Source organism: Arachis hypogaea, chromosome 3 (assembly GCF_003086295.3).
Source record: "Arachis hypogaea cultivar Tifrunner chromosome 3, arahy.Tifrunner.gnm2.J5K5, whole genome shotgun sequence".
Classification (NCBI taxonomy): domain Eukaryota; kingdom Viridiplantae; phylum Streptophyta; class Magnoliopsida; order Fabales; family Fabaceae; genus Arachis; species Arachis hypogaea.
In genome coordinates, this window is record NC_092038.1 from 82,684,531 (window position 1) to 82,704,450 (window position 19,920).

General features: G+C 29.1%; 1 protein-coding gene across 1 annotated transcript; it reads right to left on the reverse strand.

Moving 5' to 3' along the window:
• Positions 1-1,642: 1,642 nt before the first annotated feature.
• LOC112778359 (xylose isomerase-like) lies at positions 1,643-15,357 on the reverse strand. The gene is made up of 20 exons (XM_025822686.3): positions 14,863-15,357; positions 13,533-13,634; positions 13,223-13,297; positions 13,000-13,129; positions 12,820-12,911; positions 12,550-12,606; positions 4,351-4,424; positions 4,218-4,272; positions 3,985-4,086; positions 3,725-3,776; positions 3,598-3,643; positions 3,466-3,521; positions 3,263-3,314; positions 3,072-3,151; positions 2,875-2,945; positions 2,730-2,770; positions 2,497-2,596; positions 2,294-2,365; positions 2,127-2,204; positions 1,643-1,742 (listed from the first exon to the last, which is right to left on the reverse strand). The coding sequence occupies exons 1-20, from the start codon at positions 15,355-15,357 to the stop codon at positions 1,707-1,709; spliced, it is 1,866 nt and encodes a 621-aa protein (XP_025678471.1). The 3' UTR covers positions 1,643-1,706.
• Between the last annotated feature and the right edge of the window lie 4,563 nt (positions 15,358-19,920).

Below are 19,920 nucleotides of genomic sequence, written 5' to 3' on the forward strand. Positions count from 1 at the left end.
AACTATCTAACTTATACCACGAAGATTCTGTTGGGGAATCTAAGAGATATACATTCAAGCTCTGTTGCATGTAGAACGGACATGGTTGTCAATCACGCGCGTTCATAAGTGAGAATGATAATGATCGTCACTTTCATCATTACATTCATCATGTTCTTGGGCACGAATGAATATCTTGGAATAAGAATAAGAGAGATTTGAATAAAAGATAATAGAATTGCATTAATACTTGAGGTACAGCAGAGCTCCACACCCTTAATCTATGGTGTGCAGAAACTCCACCGTTGAAAATACATAAGTAAAGAGTTCAGGCATGGCCGAATGGCCAGCCCTCTCTAACGTGATCACAGGATCAAAATACAATCCAGGATGTCTAATACAATAGATAAATGTCCTATATATACTAGACTAGCTACTAGGGTTTACATGAGTAAGTAATTGATGCATAAATCCACTTCCGGGGCCCACTTGGTGTGTGCTTGGGCTGAGCTTGATGAATTCACGTGCTAAGGCATATCTTGGCGTTGAACTCTGAGTTATGACGTGTTTTGGGCGTTCAACTCCGGATCATGACGTTTTTCTGGCGTTTAACTCCAGACAGCAGCATGAACTTGGCGTTCAACGCCAAGTTACGTCGTCATTCTTCGAATAAAGTATGGACTATTATATATTGCTGGAAAGCCCTGGATGTCTACTTTCCAACGCCGTTGAGAGCGCGCCAATTGGAGTTCTGTAGCTCCAGAAAATCCATTTCGAGTGCAGGGAGGTCAGATTCCAACAGCATCAGCAGTCCTTTTGTCAGCCTTCTTCAGAGTTTTGCTCAAATCCCTCAATTTCAGTCAGAATTTACCTGAAATCACAGAAAAGCACACAAACTCATAGTAAAGTCCAGAAATGTGAATTTAACATAAAAACTAATGAAAACATCCCTAAAAGTAGCTCAAACTTACTAAAAACTATATGAAAACAATGCCAAAAAGCGTATAAATTATCCGCTCATCACTCTCCCACAAAGACTGATAAGTTGGGATCCATACATGATGGAGATACAAAAGGGATGAAAAAATTTTTTTAATAAAAATATGACGAAAAAGCATTTTTCGTTTCCACGAAAATCTATTATAATTTCTAAATAAATCTTAATCAATTTACAGATTTAGAATTATTTTGACTATTAATATAATATTTTGAGAAACATTTAGAACAGAATTAGCTACTATTTTTCTAGAAGTTGACTTTTATTTATTTTTGTGAATTTTCAAATCTATTAGTCAAATTTTTAATTAAATTTGTATAATAACAAAAAACATAAAAGTGATTTAAGTATATAAACAAGACTTTTAGGGAGAAAAAATTTGGACACTAATAAAGGAGAATCCTCATTATAGATAGATAAAGACATATAATAATAATAGAGGTATAGATATATATATATATATATATATATATATATATATAAAATAAAATAAATACCTAGTTTATTGAATTATTTTAAGGACTAGGATTCACATGAAGTTACTAACATAGCATCATTCCTGAGTGAAAACTAGTAGGTCTTGCCAAGGTTGAAGAATGTATCTAGAACATAACATTTTGTTTCTCTAAAGCTACCCACTATGCTGATTGCTAAGCTATTTCTAATTGAAGAACAAACAGAAACAGAATCCACGCCCATTTTAGTCACATCGATAATGCTTTTTACTTTTTTACAACGCAGACTGGAGGATCATCTCAGCTAGCTCCTGCAACATTGAACAAATGTACATTAGAATAAATTTTTGAATCGTTGCACATAGAGTTATCATTGGTTGAAAATCGCAATGTACTTTGATAAAATTTTATAAATTATCAAGTAACATATTAATCATATTAAACATGAGAATCTAATTAACTCATTGTTAAAAGAAAAATGAATACAACATTGCATGATACAAATGGTGAAAATTTTCTTCTTTGGAAGTATACTTAGAAATGAGTGTTAATCCAGATCTTAAGTTATTAAGGTAGGACTATAGATAAAGAAAATTATTTTCTTACATTACATTTGTTTATTCATTGTGTACATACAACATTTTTACTTGTGTAGAATACTTTTAGATATAAAATATAAGTTGATTTGAATTTACCTGTTTGGCTGAAGCAACCTTGGGTTTTCCCCATTCCTTAACTTTCTTCTCCAAGAAGTCAAAGTCAGCTTTACCAGCCTTTGATAAGGATTTAGTTAAAGTTTACCATCAAAAACATTGAATAGAGAAGATATCAAGAAATTAATAAGGAATATTATATTGCATACCTCTATCTGAGCACCAATTTCAGTGTCAAAACTCTGGTATCTCTTTCGAACAAGCTCAGCTAGAGCACCATCCTTTAAGACAACATATCTAAATGTATTTAGTTTGATTTTCTGGAGATACTAAAAAGAAGCTTTTAAAGGACTCTATTAAATTTGTCTATTATAAGAGAACTATATATAGTAGAAAGTTAAAAAGAAATCACCTCAACTAGCTTAGCAACATTCTTGAGGCCACGGGCCATAGTATCCATACCGATGATGTGAGCAATAAATAAGTCTTCAACATCCGTGCTCTCTCTTCTCCTAACATTATAGGGAAGAAATTAAAATAAAATTAAAATACGTACGACATTATCAAAGATTTATATCAAATTAGTTTGTAGCAAGTCAATTTGACAAATATGAACCAATTTAACACACACACACACACTCTCACAATTTGGCATCAAAGTTGAATCCACCTGGTGCAATTCCACCCTAACAAATGAAGCATAAATACATGAAATAGTCAGATGATATTACAGTTCTGTAACAAAGAAGTACTTCATGATATAGTCTATAAAGCGCAGGCACTAGCATACATTTCTGACCACACTGAGCATAATCATTGTTGCTTCTTGAATATCTACAAGAAATTGATCTGTATCCCAACCTACAAAATCAAGCATACGTTCAAATTTCAACTTTATATCATGGAGTTTAACAAAAATGCATGTATCTAACTTTGAGTGCTATATGTGGTACAATATTTTTAAATAAAAATAGAATTAACACATACCAACTTGAGGATCACCAGTGTTTGCATCAATATTACCAAGTAGTCCATTAATCCTTGCAGTTTCAAGCTCATGGTGACAACTTCAACATATACAATAACCAAAATTTTAATTATAAAAATAACAATATATAAGTAAGAATACGATAAATAAACTCATATGTTGTAGTCACAATATGAAATTAGAGATTCACCTATGACCAGATAAGGTGGCATGGTTGCACTCAATGTTGAGTTTGAATTCTCCTAGCAAACATCAATAATTATTGATAATATGTATGAAAAATTACCAACAAAAAAAGTAGAATGTAAGGTATTAGCGAGAACAAGTATAATAATATGAACTTGTCCATATTTATTTGGTTTGGCCATCTTGGATTAACTAATGAAATGTTACCTATAAGTCCATATTTTCGCAAGAAGTTAGATGTGGTTGCAGCATCCCAATCATACCTGGATAAATAAAAGTTTGAATTACGAGAAATATATGTGAAAAATTACGAACTGAATACATAGGTAAGAAGCACACTGATGTTTTGTAGGCTCTTGCGGTTTGGGTTCGATCAACAAAGTCCCTGACATTAAATTGTAAAAATGAATTACATAAGAGTACTTTCAAAAAATTATAATTCTTGTTGGGAATTTTAGTATCTTACCATTGAATCCAATCTTCTTCTTATATGCAACAGCAGCTTCAAAAAACTTAGCCTATATATTAGATGAAAATGATTAAAAAGAAAACACCACTAATATATTATTTGACAAAATTATTGGCATTCTTGATGGAAACATGTGCTTAGAATTTTCCTACAAAGCTTTTCACTCCAAACCTAATTGTATTTTTTACTCTACTATCTTTATACTATATTTTACAATGCATTTCTTAATTACCAAATTAAATAAGATGATTACGTACCAAATGATTAAGCTCTCGTTCCATATCTGTGTTCAAAAGGGATTGATAACCCTCACGGCCACCCCAGAAAACAAAATTTTCTCCCCCCAAATAATGTGTAGCCTGAAACATATTTGAAATATGAAAAATGGACAATAATTCAAAGCATAATTAACCTTCTTTATATATATATATATATATATATATATATATATATATATATATATATATATATATATATTATGAAAATATACTTCCATAGCCTTCTTCACTTGTGTAGCAGCATATGCATAGACGCCTAACTCAGAGCTGTATATTAGTTGATTTTGTGAGACATGCATCCAATCGACATGAGAAAAATATGTGAAAATCTAATGAAATACGTACTTAGTAGCAGCACCATGCATATAACGAGGATGCATAAACAATTGAGCTGTTCCCCATAAAACTTTCTTTTTCTCCTGTATATTCAATTAAAATAGCAAGGCATTGTGTGATTGTGGTTTTTCTATCAAATTGTAAAATGTAAGCATATTTAGACCAATTTTTGATAAAAAAAATTAGATGACCTTGTCACTAGGTTGGTAAAATAAAGTTTGTATTCGATATCCTTCTAATCATCTTAATTTTAATGAACAATGGTGTTCAATTTAATGCTAAAAAACTCTTCATTCTCTATAGTGTAACTTAAAAGTGGGAAAAAATATAATAAGACAAATAAAAAATGATATGCGTATAGTAAAAAATTGTCACAAAATTATTCACCATATATTTATGTATAAATGTATGTATATTTTAGTTCATTTTCAATGTGTATTTTGTAAGATTTATTCTCATTATTTTTTATATTTTACAGAGACAAGTACTTACCATAATTCTATTGGCCAATTTTGTTGGAGATAAATTCTATTTTGTGAACCCTTATTACTGTCCAAGGGTGCATGATATGAGTATAAAGGATGCAAAATTAATTAGTTAATTGACAATAATTTGTGTTATTCTTGTGAAATTTGTATAGGCTATTTAGTGCATATTTCGAAAAACTTTTAACTATCTTTTTGTGTTAGTTTTAATATTTAAGAGTTCTTAAGTCATTATAACCACTATTTTCCCTTTGCTTGTAATTTTAATTATTACTGGACTTTAATACTTAGTTAATTGTGTAGAAGTTACAAGTCATTATTTGTGTAGTCTACTTAAATTTATAAATAGAAGTTTTATGTAACACATACAACAAATCATAATATATATATATACATATATATATATATATATATATATATATATATATATATATATATTTCTTGAGGTTTCTTCCATTGTGAGGGTTTTTCTTTTGGTCTTGTTTAGAGAACAAGTTTCTCATCTTTTCAAGGCAAGTTCTGGGGATCAAAATTAAGACTTCTCACTCACCTTTTCTTCTATTTTTAAATATGGCATAATCAATATCTTTCTTTACAACTAAAAACTCAAAAAGAAGCACCTCAGAAATCAATCGACCATATACCATTTTCACTAAACCCAGTTAAAACTCCATCATATAATTTACAAGGAATTCGGTCCCATGATATTCAACTTTTGGTATCAATGCCACAAGATCTTAATATCACTTGGTATTCAAAATCACTAAAATATCACATAATAGTCATTGTAAAAATAAAGTACTCTCTAAACAGATACAAGTAATATTTGATCACTTAGAAAATGGTTAGAATGTTGAATTTGTAAAGCTAAACAAGAACCTTAAGGAGAAGAAATATCAAATTAAGAAAAAAAATAAAATTTTCTTTTTATTTAGGTTCCATTTCTTGGGAAACTACCCAAAGATGCAACCAAAAGTTGTGGTGACACCAACAAAAGTTGATCTAATTAGTCTTACAAATTTGGAAGAGATTCTGTAGAGCATGAGAGTAAAGTGATGCAAAGCAAAGGAGAAAATGAAAAAAATCGAATCTCCAAAAAAAAATAATGATTCAAATTGTGGCTTCTAAAGTTCCAAACATACTCACCACAATTGAATTCTACCACACCAGAAATGACATTTCATTTAATAAAGCGTATGAGCTTGCATAGAACTTACATTATGAGTTCTTAACTATTTTTTGTTTATTCATTTTCTTTAAGAAAAATACAAACAACAAACTACGTGAATTAGGATAGAATGGATCTTATCAGTGAAAATGTTATGTTGAAGCTTCGCAACATGATCTTGTAGCAAACAAAAGGCAACAAATTTGTAAGTTCAATCTAGGAGGTGTTTGGTTCAATTCATGAAACATGTGATTCGAGGATGAGTCACCTTTTAAGAAGAGAAGTGTGATGTGAGCGTAAAGGGAGCAAAATTAATTAGTCAATTGAGAATAATTTTTGTTATTCTTGTTAAATTCGTATATATTATTTATTACATATTTCAGAAGACTTTTGGTCCCTTTTATGATAGTTATAGTGTTTAAGAGTTTCTAAGTCATTATAAGTCGAGTAAATAGATATTTGGGCATTCGAAAGATTTTAATTTTGACAAATATACTCTAATATTTTCAGTTAACAAAATGAATCCCTAAATTTGTAATTTATTGGACAAAATGATACATTAACGTCAACAGTTAACTCAATCAACTGTTAATTTTTTATATAGTTACTAATTTATCCTTTATTATCATCACCCCACCACATCCTCTTTCCTATCTCAATCCATTCTATTTGGATCACCGCTACCGCATCTTCATTTCCATTCCCCTCCCTTAATCACAATGCCATCATTCCATCAATTGATCATCAACTGCCCTTGCTCCTTTCCATCTTTCCTTCCTTCCAATTCTGATTTTGATTATCCACAACCTAATGTAAGTGGGTTCATCTGCAAGTACTTGAAGGATTCCTTCACCTAACACTCAAATCAAAGCTTATCTGCTACACTAAAGATCTCTCTAATAGCCACCTCTACAACCTAGGTGAGGCCATCATCGAGATTCAAAACCCGACATTCCTGAGGTACATCAATGCCTTCTTCCAAGGAACCAATGAGATTACCGCCATGTAGACCCAAATTGTGACTATCAACACTAATGGAATGTACTATCTCTACTTTATGTTCTACGATCTAGAGCTGCAAGGTACCATAATCTCGGGTAGGACCATGTGACAGAACCGTAACCGTTATTTGCTAGGCAAGATGGTCCTTTTGATGCGATTCTATGGGTTAATGTCACATTGAGGTGATGGTTGATTTATGGGTTGTAATTGTTGGTAAAGGTGGGTGTATAGTGATGGTGAAAATGATAGTGTGGTAAAAATGGAGGCATTGATGATAATGAAGGAGAACTAATGAAATTGTTGGAGAGAGGAGAGAGTATGAAAATATATTTGTAATTTCATAAAGAAAATGAGATTAGTTTAGTAATTTAAAAAAATAACGATTAATTGGACAAATCAACTATAAACTTAATATTTAGGTCACTTTGTTAAACGGAGCATATATTGGGAATATATTTTGTCAAAAAAAATATTTGGATTTATTTTGTCATTATCAGAATTTTTCGAGTGTCAAAATGGTTATTTACTCTTGTAACTTTTAATTGTATTTTGATTTGGTTTTTCACATTACTAAGAGACAACTTGAAAACTTATTTAAAAATGTTTGTATTATATATTTTGATATTTTTTTATTGACTTGTGTTTGTTAGGCTTGCTAGGGGTGGCTTTTTCTATGCACTAGTTATGTCCTAAATTGGGTCGTGGCAGTAAGTAGATTGAGCCCATGTAATCCGATGTTCTAGTTTATGCAAGCCTACTTCTTTGGGGTCAACTCTATTCAGTATTCACGTATATATGATTTGCATGATCATTCTTTTTTCCTTTTCATTTGAATCGTATTTTTAATCCAGAGTATTTTTTATGATTTGAGCTACACTGTGAAGAACATTTTAAAAGACATTCACATATAACAATGGAGGCTTTCTGTAGTAGTCAGTAGAGGTGTACACAAATATTTCATATTTTCATTTTAAACCTAACCAAATTAATGTTTTTTAGTGTTGAAATGTTGAAGTAAATTAATTTAGCTACACTAGAGTAGCAATATATTAAAAGTAGGCACAAGATTCGATGGTCCCAGAATGTTTGGATTATTAAATGGTCTCATAACAAAACAAGTTTTTTTAAGTTTTTTAATAACTATTAAATAGTCTTTATTTAATTTTAATTACGAATTAATCTTTTATATATTATTTAATTATAAAATCTATTTTTTATTTTATAAATTATTATTTTATGATGCATCCATCATGTTTATTAATGAAAAACAAAAAAATAACGAATTAGATCTTCCATTAATCATAATAAATATTTTGGCAATCCTAATCAATTGGAAATCATGTTTCTTAAAAATTCAATCGATTAGACATACAACACAATCGATTGAATTTCTGGGTTTTTCAAAATTCAATCGATTAAAATTGCTATACAAAAAATTGGATTTTGCAAGGCATGTGAATTTTTTTTAATTCAATCGATTGAAGTCATCAAAGCAATATGGTTTTCACAATTCAATCGATTGGTTATGTTACCCAATCAATTTATATCTTCAAAGCAATATGGATTTTCAGAATTCAATCCATTGGTTGTGTTACCCAATCGATTGAATTATGTGCTGCGTTATATATTACGTCATTCTAAATTTTCGTACTTGTGTTTATAAATTATTTTATTATTCTTCTATCTTATCTTTAAAATTTTATCTTCAATTTTTAAGTTTTTATTTTGATTTAGATACTCTAATCTTATCTTTTCTTTAAAATTAAGATTATAAATTAGTAAATAATCTATCATCAATTATTCAATCTTACAATTGAAATCATTTATCAATCTCTTTGATTATCAATGTTTTTATTGTTTTTGTTCATCATTTATCCATCGACTTAATATCCAATTTTTCTTCATTGTTTATCCACCTCTTTAATATCCAATATTTGTCGTGATTATTCGATAATTATAGTTCCAACAATCGGTAGAGATCCAGTCAATTTTTTCATTGTAGTGTTAAAAAATAATCCATTATTTTGATTAAAAAATCGAGGTTAGTGAATAGAATCTCTGATGTTGCAATTATTCGTTTCGATCTTTTATTCATGAAATTGATTGTGTAATGAAAAAAATATTTTTTTACCCTTTAGTAATTCACATATATTGAGGAATACTAGAAAGTAAATAAAATTTTTTTATTTTTATTATTAATTAGCTAGCAATATTTAAAAATGTGGACTTAAAATATATTATTGGATTATTATACTAAAAGTATTTATATAGATTATATTTTTTTATCATTACGAGTCCCACTATAATGAACGCTCAACGTTTTGATGCTAATTGATTCGGTTGGCTATGACGCTGAACCAATTCCATAAATCGAATTCATCTAATTCAATTATCATGGAATATAAGTTATATAAATACCATCAAAATGTTAAGCGTTTATTATAGTGGGACTCACAACGACAAAAATATATAAACAATATAGATTCTTTTAGTATAATAATCTAATATATTTTAAGTCCACACTTTTAAATATTGCTAGCTAATTAATAATAAAAAATAATAAATTGTATTTACTTTTTAGTATTCTTCAATGCATGTGAATTACTAAAGATAAAAAATATATTTTTTCATTACACAATTAATTTCAGGAATAAAGAATCAAAACGAAGAATTGCAACATTAGAGATTTTATTCACTAACCTCAATTTTTTAATCAAAACAATTGATTGTTTTCTGAACACTACAATGAAGAAATTGATAGGATCTTTGCCGATTGCTGCAACTGTGATTATCGCATTATCAACAACAAGTATTGGATATTAAAGAAATTGACAAACAATGTAGAAAAATTGGATATTAAGTAGATGGATAAATGATGAACAAAAATAATGAAAAAATTGATAATCAAATAGATTGATAAACGATTCCAATTGTAGGATTGAATAATTGATGATAGATTATTCACCAATTTGTAATCTTAATATTAAAAAAAGATAAGATTAGAATATCTAAATCAAAATAAAAAATTAAAAATTGAAGATAGAATTTTAAAGATAAGATAGATGAATAATAAAATATTAATTTATAAACACAAGCAGAAAAATTTAGAAAGACATAATATATAACGCATTGCACAATTTAATCAATTGGATAACACAACCAATCAATTGAATTGTGAAAATCCATATTGCTTTGAAAACATAAATCGATTGGGTAACACAATCAATCGATTGAATTATGAAAACCTATATTGCTTTGATGGCTTCAATCGATTGGGTAACACGAACAATCGATTGAATTAGAAAAAACTCACATACCTTGCAAATTTTAATCAATTGTGTAGCAATTTCAATTGATTGAATTTTGGAAAACCCAGAAATTCAATCGATTGTGTTGTATGTCGAATCGATTGAATTTCTAAGAAACACGATTTCACAAGTGTTTACGGATGTAACGGATCAAAGATAAAATTCTAATTGATTAGAATTACCAAAATATTTATTATGATTAATGGAAGATCTAATTTGTTATTATTTTTGTTTTTTATTATTAATAAGTATGATAGATGAATGATAAAATACTAATTTATAAAATAAAAAAAATAAAGTTTATAATTAAATAATATATAAAAGATAATTTATAATTAAAATTAAATAAAGACTATTTAATAATTTTTTAAAAAAATATATTTTATTGTGGGACTATTTAATACTCCAAATGTCTTGGGACTACTTAATTATGTGCCTTAAAAGTAAAGTAAAGATAGAATGGACAATATCATAAACTAGATCAAAATCAAATAGACAAAACAAGTTAAAAGAATTGGAAGTTAATAAAAAACTTGGAATGAAGAAAGAGGAGCAAGACATTTTTTTCCCCTTTGAAGCAAGAGAATATGAAGTCAATAATGGCTATTAGAGGAATGCTATGATGTGGTTTTTTTTTTTTTGGTTAGCAATGGTATGATGTGTTAAACCTGGCTTTTTATTTTATTTTATGGAAATGGGTCATGGGCCGTTAATAACTATGCTAAGGGCTAAAATTTAGAAACACAGTTTAATTGTAGCCCGTTATCTTTCTTATTTTTTTTTTAAATTGTAACTCTTGTTTATTGTAATAGTAAAACCAAACTAATATTTAATTAAGGAAGATTTTATTATTATTATTATTATTATTATTATTATTATTATTATTATTCTTATTATTATACCAATTGATTTTTTTTGAAATTTGATTAAAACTCTAAACTTCTTAACCACTAGTTCTAGTGTTCTACTAATTGTACAACTAATTTGGTTTTTAGAAATTGGTTAAATTATTTTGTTAGTCACTATATTTTTACCAAATTTAGAATTAGGTATCTATTGTTTAAAAATTTTTAATTAAATTCTTATACTATTTTAAATTTCGCAATTAAATTTTTGTAATGTAAAAAATATTTGAATTAATAGAATATTTCTTCCTAAATTAAAGATATTACACTTAAGGGTTAAATCCTTATATTTAAACATATTTTTATTTTCAGAATTTGTTGTTAACTCTAACATTTTTAAGTTTGGCAAGAATCTAATTACAAAATTTAAAACATTGTTGAGACTCAATTCAAAGCTTTTAAATTATAGAAATTTAATTACAAATTTAATAAAATTACATAATAATTTAACCTATACTTTGGTTTACTTCAAACCCATAACCCAATTCATAACAAGTACCATATGGAATTGAAGACGAATACAACAGTAGTAGCTTGATTAATGATGCAAAAGCTATACAAAGTGATTAAGGCCAATTTTGTTTGATTATGAACTGGTGCGGGAAAAGAACTCTAAATATGGAACTGTGAAAGGATGCAAGAGAAATTTGAGCAAGGAGAGGTATGAAAATAAAAGAAAATCTAAAGAATGATGAGGAAGTGGGAATTAGTGGGAATGTAAAGGCCAAAAGTGTAACATGTAGTAAGAGTATAAACTTCGATTTTTTAGAACATTTCATGTCTTGCTAGAATGGCTCCTTATACTTTTGCACATTCTTATTAACTACCAAACATAAGAAATAGTTTTAAAATAATGGTTTTATGTTATCTAAATAATATAAGGTGATATTAAATTTATAAATAAGATTTTATTCTTATTTTCGGTCTTATGTGAATACTTCTATTTGATAAATATGCGCTGTGCATGTTTGATGTTTCCAACAATACTTTTTTTCTTTAGAATTTATATATGATACTTAGATGTTATATGTGTTCAACGTTATCGTGCATGATGAATATTGACTTTGAATTTTATATTTTGATAATTGACTTTCATTCAAATAATTATCTATTTAATTATTTTATCTTTTGATGCGCTATTTAATTATTTTATTATTTGCATGCAACTGTTTAATAAGAGTAGTAAATTAATAAAAAAATCACACTATTATTCACAAAGTCGCATTTTATATAGTATGCATTAAAAGAGAGAGTCCAGGTGATATTCTTACTAATAGTGAATGATGACTTAAACATAGCCTATTACTAGTAAGGACACCATGCCATTCATCTAAAATTACCTGAGTCTGGAGCTCCTTGGCAAGGGCAACCACTTCATCCAAGTTTGCATTAGCTTCCTGTGATAATCACAGGTTTAATATGGCTTACAACGCACATGTAATGCTTAATACATATATAGTAGGCTATTAACCGCGTGTATCAAAATTTTATATATTTATATAATGGATGAGGTCATCAGGACATTTATATTTCATTGCCTCTCATAATTTATTATCATATATTAATCTATTAATTAAATACGGCTTCCATACAATAATAAAAAAACTCACCTCCAGAGATTCTCCATCAGGGGCAATATCCCGATCGTGGAAGCACCACAGATCAATTCCAAGTTTGTTTATAAACTCAAAGTTTGCACGCACTGTATTAACGAATAGAAGATTATCTCGTGCTAAATAGAAATCTATCATTACAAGTATCACACTATAAAGATTTATAGGTTATCATACTTCTTCTTTTAGCCATTTTAACAGAATTGGTACCATCTTCCCACGGCCAGTGCTTGGTAGGTGCACCAAACGGGTCTGCACCTGTTCCACGAAATGTATGCCAAAATGCAACACTAAATCTGAACCAGTCCTACAGTTACAGAACGAATCGCACTTATAAGTGAATAGAATGAAAACATAAAAAATATAGACTAACATGGCACAAGTCTTGGAATAAACCAACCTTCATCTTTTTTCCAAGAATTTCTTCCTCTGCGTTATACCATTTAAATGAAAGTGGATTCTTGCTAGAGGGACCCTGAAAACTTAAGATATGCATTGATAAATATATTGCTAAATAATTATGACATCCTAAATAAACCTAAAGAAACAAGATTCATGATAATTTATTTTTATGGCATAAACAATATTTCACTTCTAAAATAAAACAGGAAAAGATAAAACTAGTTTTGTACAGAAAATCTTTTATTTTGAGAGAGAAAAATGATTAAGAAATTAAATAGAAACCAGGAATCAACTTATAATATGTCTACCTCATATTTAATTTTGTTAATGCCAGGAAAGAATTCTCCCTCCCACTCTGAATCGTCACATTTATTGGCATTTTCAGCAGGACATGTTTGAGATTGACCGATCTAATTTCAATAAAACAACATGATCAATTTCCATATGTCATGTTACGGATATAACGTCAATGATAAAAAAGGAAAAAGATAATTTTTTCTACCACTACACAAGTGAAGGCTTGTAAGCAGAGAAGGAGCAAAAATGTTCCCCAAGTTTTCATTTTGATCGATTTGAAGCAAACAGCTATGACAAAGATCCCAATTTAACACCAATAATATACAGCAAAACCATAAAAAAACATTAGAGTCAGGAATTATAGGATGCTTAGAGGAAGACGAGAGAGAGTAGCATAAGGATCGCAAATTCTTCGGATCCTAATAGAAGCAAATAAGCTTATCATTTGTTTGGACGCCATTAAATTAAATAGATAAAAAATCTTTTTTTAATGAAAAAAGGATTTTTTTATTATTTTTTAGTGTTTGGTAAATTTTCAATAGTAAAAACAATGACGGACTCATAAAAATTTAGTAACGAGGCAAAAATAAAATAAAATTTAGGTATATATATTTTATTTTTGGCTTCCCAGAATACCCAACAAACAAGTTTAATTACCCGTGCCATGCACGTGATAAGATTGTAATTATAATTTTAAGTTGTTATGTTAAAATTAATTTCAATTATAATAATTTGATTAATAAAAAATAACTTGTATGCGTTGTTTTTCTTTTCTTATTATAGTGTTAATTGTATTAAATATAAAATAGTTATTTTATCTACTTTTTTCAATAAATCAGACATATATACTCAATATGACCATAAATAATCTAGTAATACTTAAATCCACAAACAAAGTTTTATATGTTGGTTTACTGTGAACTAAGAACATATCAAAATCAGCTCAAAATGAAGAACAAATTAATAGAGAATTCTAATGCAGAAAATTCTGTAATAAACAATAAATAATTTAAACCTATTGAATAACAATTCAATGCTATCCTCTGATACCTGCAAAATATATACATGAAACAATATTGTATCAATGTTAGTATATAAAATTATATGGTTAACGTAATTATAAAATTGTTTATCAGGAGAATAAAATAATACAAATTTTTACGATAAGTTTAATATTCTCAAACTGTTAATGTACAATAAGAATTCATCCATTAGTTCCTAGAATTTCTAAATTTTTTAATTGATAGTAATAGATTTTAATAAATAAATAAATAAATAAATTTAGTAAGACATTTTGTTATTACCTTTTCATTATAGGCTCTCAAAAACTTCTCTATATACCACATTCATCGTGCAGTTATCTTCCAAGTGTCCATGATCTTGCAACAGCACTCGCAGACCATCTTTACTCGTTACCCTTGATAACGCAACATACAATTGACCATGGGTGAAAATTGGCCTTGGAAGGTAAATTCCAACTTTCGATAGAGTCTGTCCCTGGGACTTATTTATTGTCATTGCAAATGACATGATAATTGGGAATTGTCTTCTTTGAAACCTGACCGGTAATGTTTCATTATTTGAAATTAGATTCAGTCTTGGGATAAGAACAATACTTCCAGCTTTGTTACCAGTTAAAGTCTTGCATTCTATCACATGATTTCCCATTCTGCTAACTTGCATCCTCGTTCCATTGCAGACACCATTAGTTTGGTCTATATTCCGCAGCAACATAACAGGAGCGCCAACCTTCAAAACTAACTTGTGTGGTGGTAGACTTGAACAATTTATTCCATTTAGAATCTCCGGCGAGAAAGCATCTAACTCAAATTCCATATTTTCCTCCTCATCACACACAGAGTCTGAACTTAAGTAGACTCTTTCTTATCCAGGTAACCCTGCAGTCATCTTGTTGTTGACATCAGTGACACAATCCAAAGTTGGTGCAAGAATTTCTCTATCCTTGAAATAATTTTCAACGGATAAATTGGATAACATATCTAGATACACGAAATCAATGAGGCCATCCAAAGCTGTGTCAGAGTTCTTAACCAAAATGTCAGATGGTATATGAACGATCGATTCACCATCTGTTGTATCACCAGCCAAACCATCACAAATTTTGAGTAGCCATTCTGCAAAATTTCTGAGTTCTTGTATGTTGTTGTTTTCACCTAGTGACAATCTCATATTTTTTTGTAAGCTTTAAAACCTTACAGTTATGCCACGAATATGAAGAATTAATAGAAGACTGAATTATATCTTGCATTGAGCCTTTGGGAATCACAAGTAAAATTTGTCTAAAATCTCTTCCGAAAACAACAACTTTACCTACAAATGGCAAATGAGCATTATACGAATCTGAGCACCTTAAGATGTCTCCGAGGCATTTGTCTAAAGCTTCGTAACAATACTTGCTTATCATTGGAACTTCATCCCATATGATTAATTTGGCCTTCGATATTAACCTTGCAAGAGGACTTCCCTGTTTAATGCTACACAAAGAATCTTCATTTATGGTCAAAGGAATTTTAAACCTTGAATGTGCAGTTCTTCCATTAGGTAACAAAAGTGCAGCAATCCCACTCGAAGCAACATTTAAAATTATACCTCCTTTAGACCTAATTGAGCATGATATAGTTGACCATAAGAATATTTTTCTGCAACTACCTTGACTGTATAAGAAGAAAAATTCCCTCATATTACCGCTAACAGCACCAATTATTTGATCGTATGCAAATTTCTGCTCATTAGTTAGCCTTTCTAAATACCCACCTAGTTCATTCGCAAGAGTATTAACGTCAAAGTTCAACTCTTCCATTATAATTCTATCTTCTAAGCTAGACACCAAATTTTCTTAAGGATATGGCATTCCACAATATTCTTTCAATGACTTGCCATTTGACTGGAGCAAATCCTCAATTTTTGCAAGTGTAATATCTTTTATTTGGACTTTTGATATAATGAAATCTGTATTAACCAACTGAAATAACATTGTAAGTATCAACATTTAGAATTCGTACAAATTCAAACCATTCTCTTGTTAAATAAGCTTCATCATCCGCTATCCATGCAATGCGGCAAGCCGGCAAGGTATAGAATTGCCACACCGAGAAACCAAACTAACCCTTATTCCTCTCAATGACATTACATGCATGTAAAAGAAAGCCGGTAATTTCTGAAAAAAATCACAATATGTTATAAAATTATTCTAATAATGAACAACTTAAAATAAGAAAAATTAAATATATTACCAATCGTTGAAATTGCATATTCGAGTTTGTCACGAATTTAGCAAAACTGAACTTAAACTGAGGGAATTCAATCTCATTATGTGCTCCACTTCGAAGATTTTCGGGCAAGCGTAAAAAGCATGGAGGGGATGGAACTTGAACTTGCCCTATAAAGTTTCATGGATGCAATTTCTCAATAAAAAATCGAGCTCCTACCAAGAAAGCTAACTTTAACCACATTACATTAGGTTGGTCATAATAGGTGAGTAGATCCAACCATCCTTCGGTAAAGTAGAGATTATCGCCCCTTCTTTGAACGCTTAACTCCATGTAGTTGGAATCCGAATCAGTGAAGACAACTCGATGAGGTATTTCATGGATGTGATGCATTGTAAACGATTGTGGTAAAAGATAATCGAACTGGAACATTAGACGATAAGAATAACTTAGAGTAACAAAAATTAATAAATTATTAAAAGAATAATATAATAGAATGAGTATATGAAAAATATTATAAAAAATTATAAATTGTACCTTAAAAGGATCAACTTCAATAAAAAACGAAGAATACATTCTTATTCTATGAAGTAGTAAGAAAGAAATACTAAATATAAAATTATGAGCTGACTCTCAAATTTAGATTCATGTACGACAGGAAAACACTATTTATAGACCTTAGTAAAACAAAAATAAATATGTAAATTACTTATTATTAGGCAGTTTTTTATTATGTACAGTAATTACGCATTATAATTGATAAGTAGTTTAATAGTGTATTAAATATTGATTTGATATAATTATAATGAAGATATGTTCCTAAAATAGTATAATTATATATTATTCATTAAATATTAAATATAATATAATAATATAATTATAATAAATAATTTCATAGATGAAAAATTTCATTCGTTTTGGAGGGAAAACGAACTCACGAGAGAGCGATACGTCACCCTTATTAGCTGGGAGAAAACCCAGTTTTAGTATATTAAGTAGATTAAGCACTAACCCGTCGTGAATTTGAGTTTCATTTAAGAGTCTGCAATTGGACGGCAATGAGTTGCTACACATAAACCTCAATACTTACTTAACGGACAATTAAGCTGATCACTTGACCAATTCAAATTGATTTAGATATATTTAAAATTTTAAATTAGAACTATCTATACATATTGATAAGAACTAAAAATATACACACAATCACTTATTAATTTTTATAGTATTTAAAATAATAAAAATATAATTTCTCACACACAATATAATATTTAAAATAACAAAAAAAATTTATAATGACTTTTTTTATTTTTATTATAACTAAAAATTATTTTTTTATATATGTTCTTAAACAATTATTTTACTTTTTACTATCTCATATTTAATTGTCAAATCTACTTATTACAATATTTATGGTATAAATAAATTTTTAACGCAGTATATTAATATATAAATAATTTTTAAAAAATCACTAATAATTCAAGTTATATTTAATTATAAAATTAAGTTTCAATTTAATTATCAATTAATAAACTAATATAATGAAACTAAGTATCATTATTTTTTGAGTTAATTTATTTATTTTTTATATTAAATCAAATTTAACAATATAATTATTATTATGTGTTAAGTTTAATAAAATATTTTTTAAATATAAAATACAAAAAATATTTATATTTTATTTCGGAATAAACATAATATAACAAATGCTATATATAAAATTAGTTTTTTTTTGAAAAACTTTGCGGGGGCAAATGCCTTTTCTTTATTGAATGTGGGTCCGTTCTTGAGTAAAAATAAAAGTACTAGAAAAATAAAAAATATCTTTTTTGAAAAATTACAATTTACATCTTTTTTTAAAAGATCTTTTTGCCTTAAAAAAGTTATTTTTCGCATAATAAATAAATAAAAAGGTACTTTTATCTTATTTTACCAAAATATAATTGATAAATAGAAAAATATTTTTACATGAGACATCCAAACATTAAATTACTTTTACTTTTGTAAAAGATCTTTTAAAAAAATATCATTTAAAAAAAAATATTTAACGAAAATAGCACCCAAAAAAACCCTTAGCTATTTAGTTATGATATATCACTTAATTTTTGTTATCACTGATCAGGAGGCATTAAGATTATGTTGCTTTCGATTAGTGATGAGCGGATAATTTGTACGCTTTTTGGCATTGTTTTTAGTATGTTTTAGTTAGTTTTTAGTATATATTTATTAGTTTTTAGTTAAAATTCACTTTTCTGGACTTTACTATGAGTTTGTGTGTTTTTCTATGATTTCAGGTATTTTCTGGCTGAAATTGAGGGACTTGAGCAAAAATCTGATTCAGAGACTAAAAAGGACTGCAGATGCTGTTGGATTCTGACCTCCCTGCACTCGAAGTGGATTTTCTAGAGCTACAGAAGGCCAATTGGCGCGCTCTCAACGGCATTGGAAAGTAGACTTCCTGGGCTTTCCAGCAATGTATAATAGTCCATACTTTGCCCGAGATTTGATGGCCCAAACTGGCGTTCCAAATCAGCTCAAGAATGCCTGGCGTTAAACGCCAGAACTGGCACAAGAATGGGAGTTAAACGCCCAAACTGGCACAAAAGCTGGCGTTTAACTCCAAGAAAAGTCTCTACACGAAAATGCTTCAATGCTCAGCCCAAGCAGACACCAAGTGGGCCCGGAAGTGGATTTTTATGTCATTTACTCATCTTTGTAAACCTTAGGCTACTAGTTCTTTATAAATAGGACCTTTTACTATTGTATAAAGGGGGATCTTGGTAGCTATCTTTATTCTTATGCTATTTTAGATCATTGGGAGGCTGGCCATTCGGTCATGCCTAGACCTTGTTCTTATGTATTTTCAACGGTGGAGTTTCTACACACCATAGATTAAGGTGTGGAGCTCTGTTGTACCTCGAGTATTAATGCAATTACTATTGTTCTTCTATTCAATTCAGCTTGTTCTTGTTCTAAGATATTCATTTGCACCCAAGAACATGATGAATGTGATGATTATGTGACACTCATCATCATTCTCACTTATGAACGAGTGCCTGACAACCACTTCTGTTCTACAAGCAAACAAGGCTTGAATGTTTATCTCTTGGATCCCTTGACCGGAATCTTCGTGGTATAAGCTAGAACTGATGGCGGCATTCAAGAGAATCCG

Coding starts and splice junctions, on each gene's coding strand:
- LOC112778359 (XM_025822686.3), bottom strand. CDS start 15,357: ATGGAATTTGAGTTAGATGCTTTCTCGCCGGAGATTCTAAATGGAATA. Junction 12,607..12,819: donor CTGATGGAGAATCTCTGGAG/GTGAGTTTTTTT, acceptor TGATTATCACAG/GAAGCTAATGCAAACTTGGA. Junction 2,366..2,496: donor ATGTTGCTAAGCTAGTTGAG/GTGATTTCTTTT, acceptor GTTGTCTTAAAG/GATGGTGCTCTAGCTGAGCT.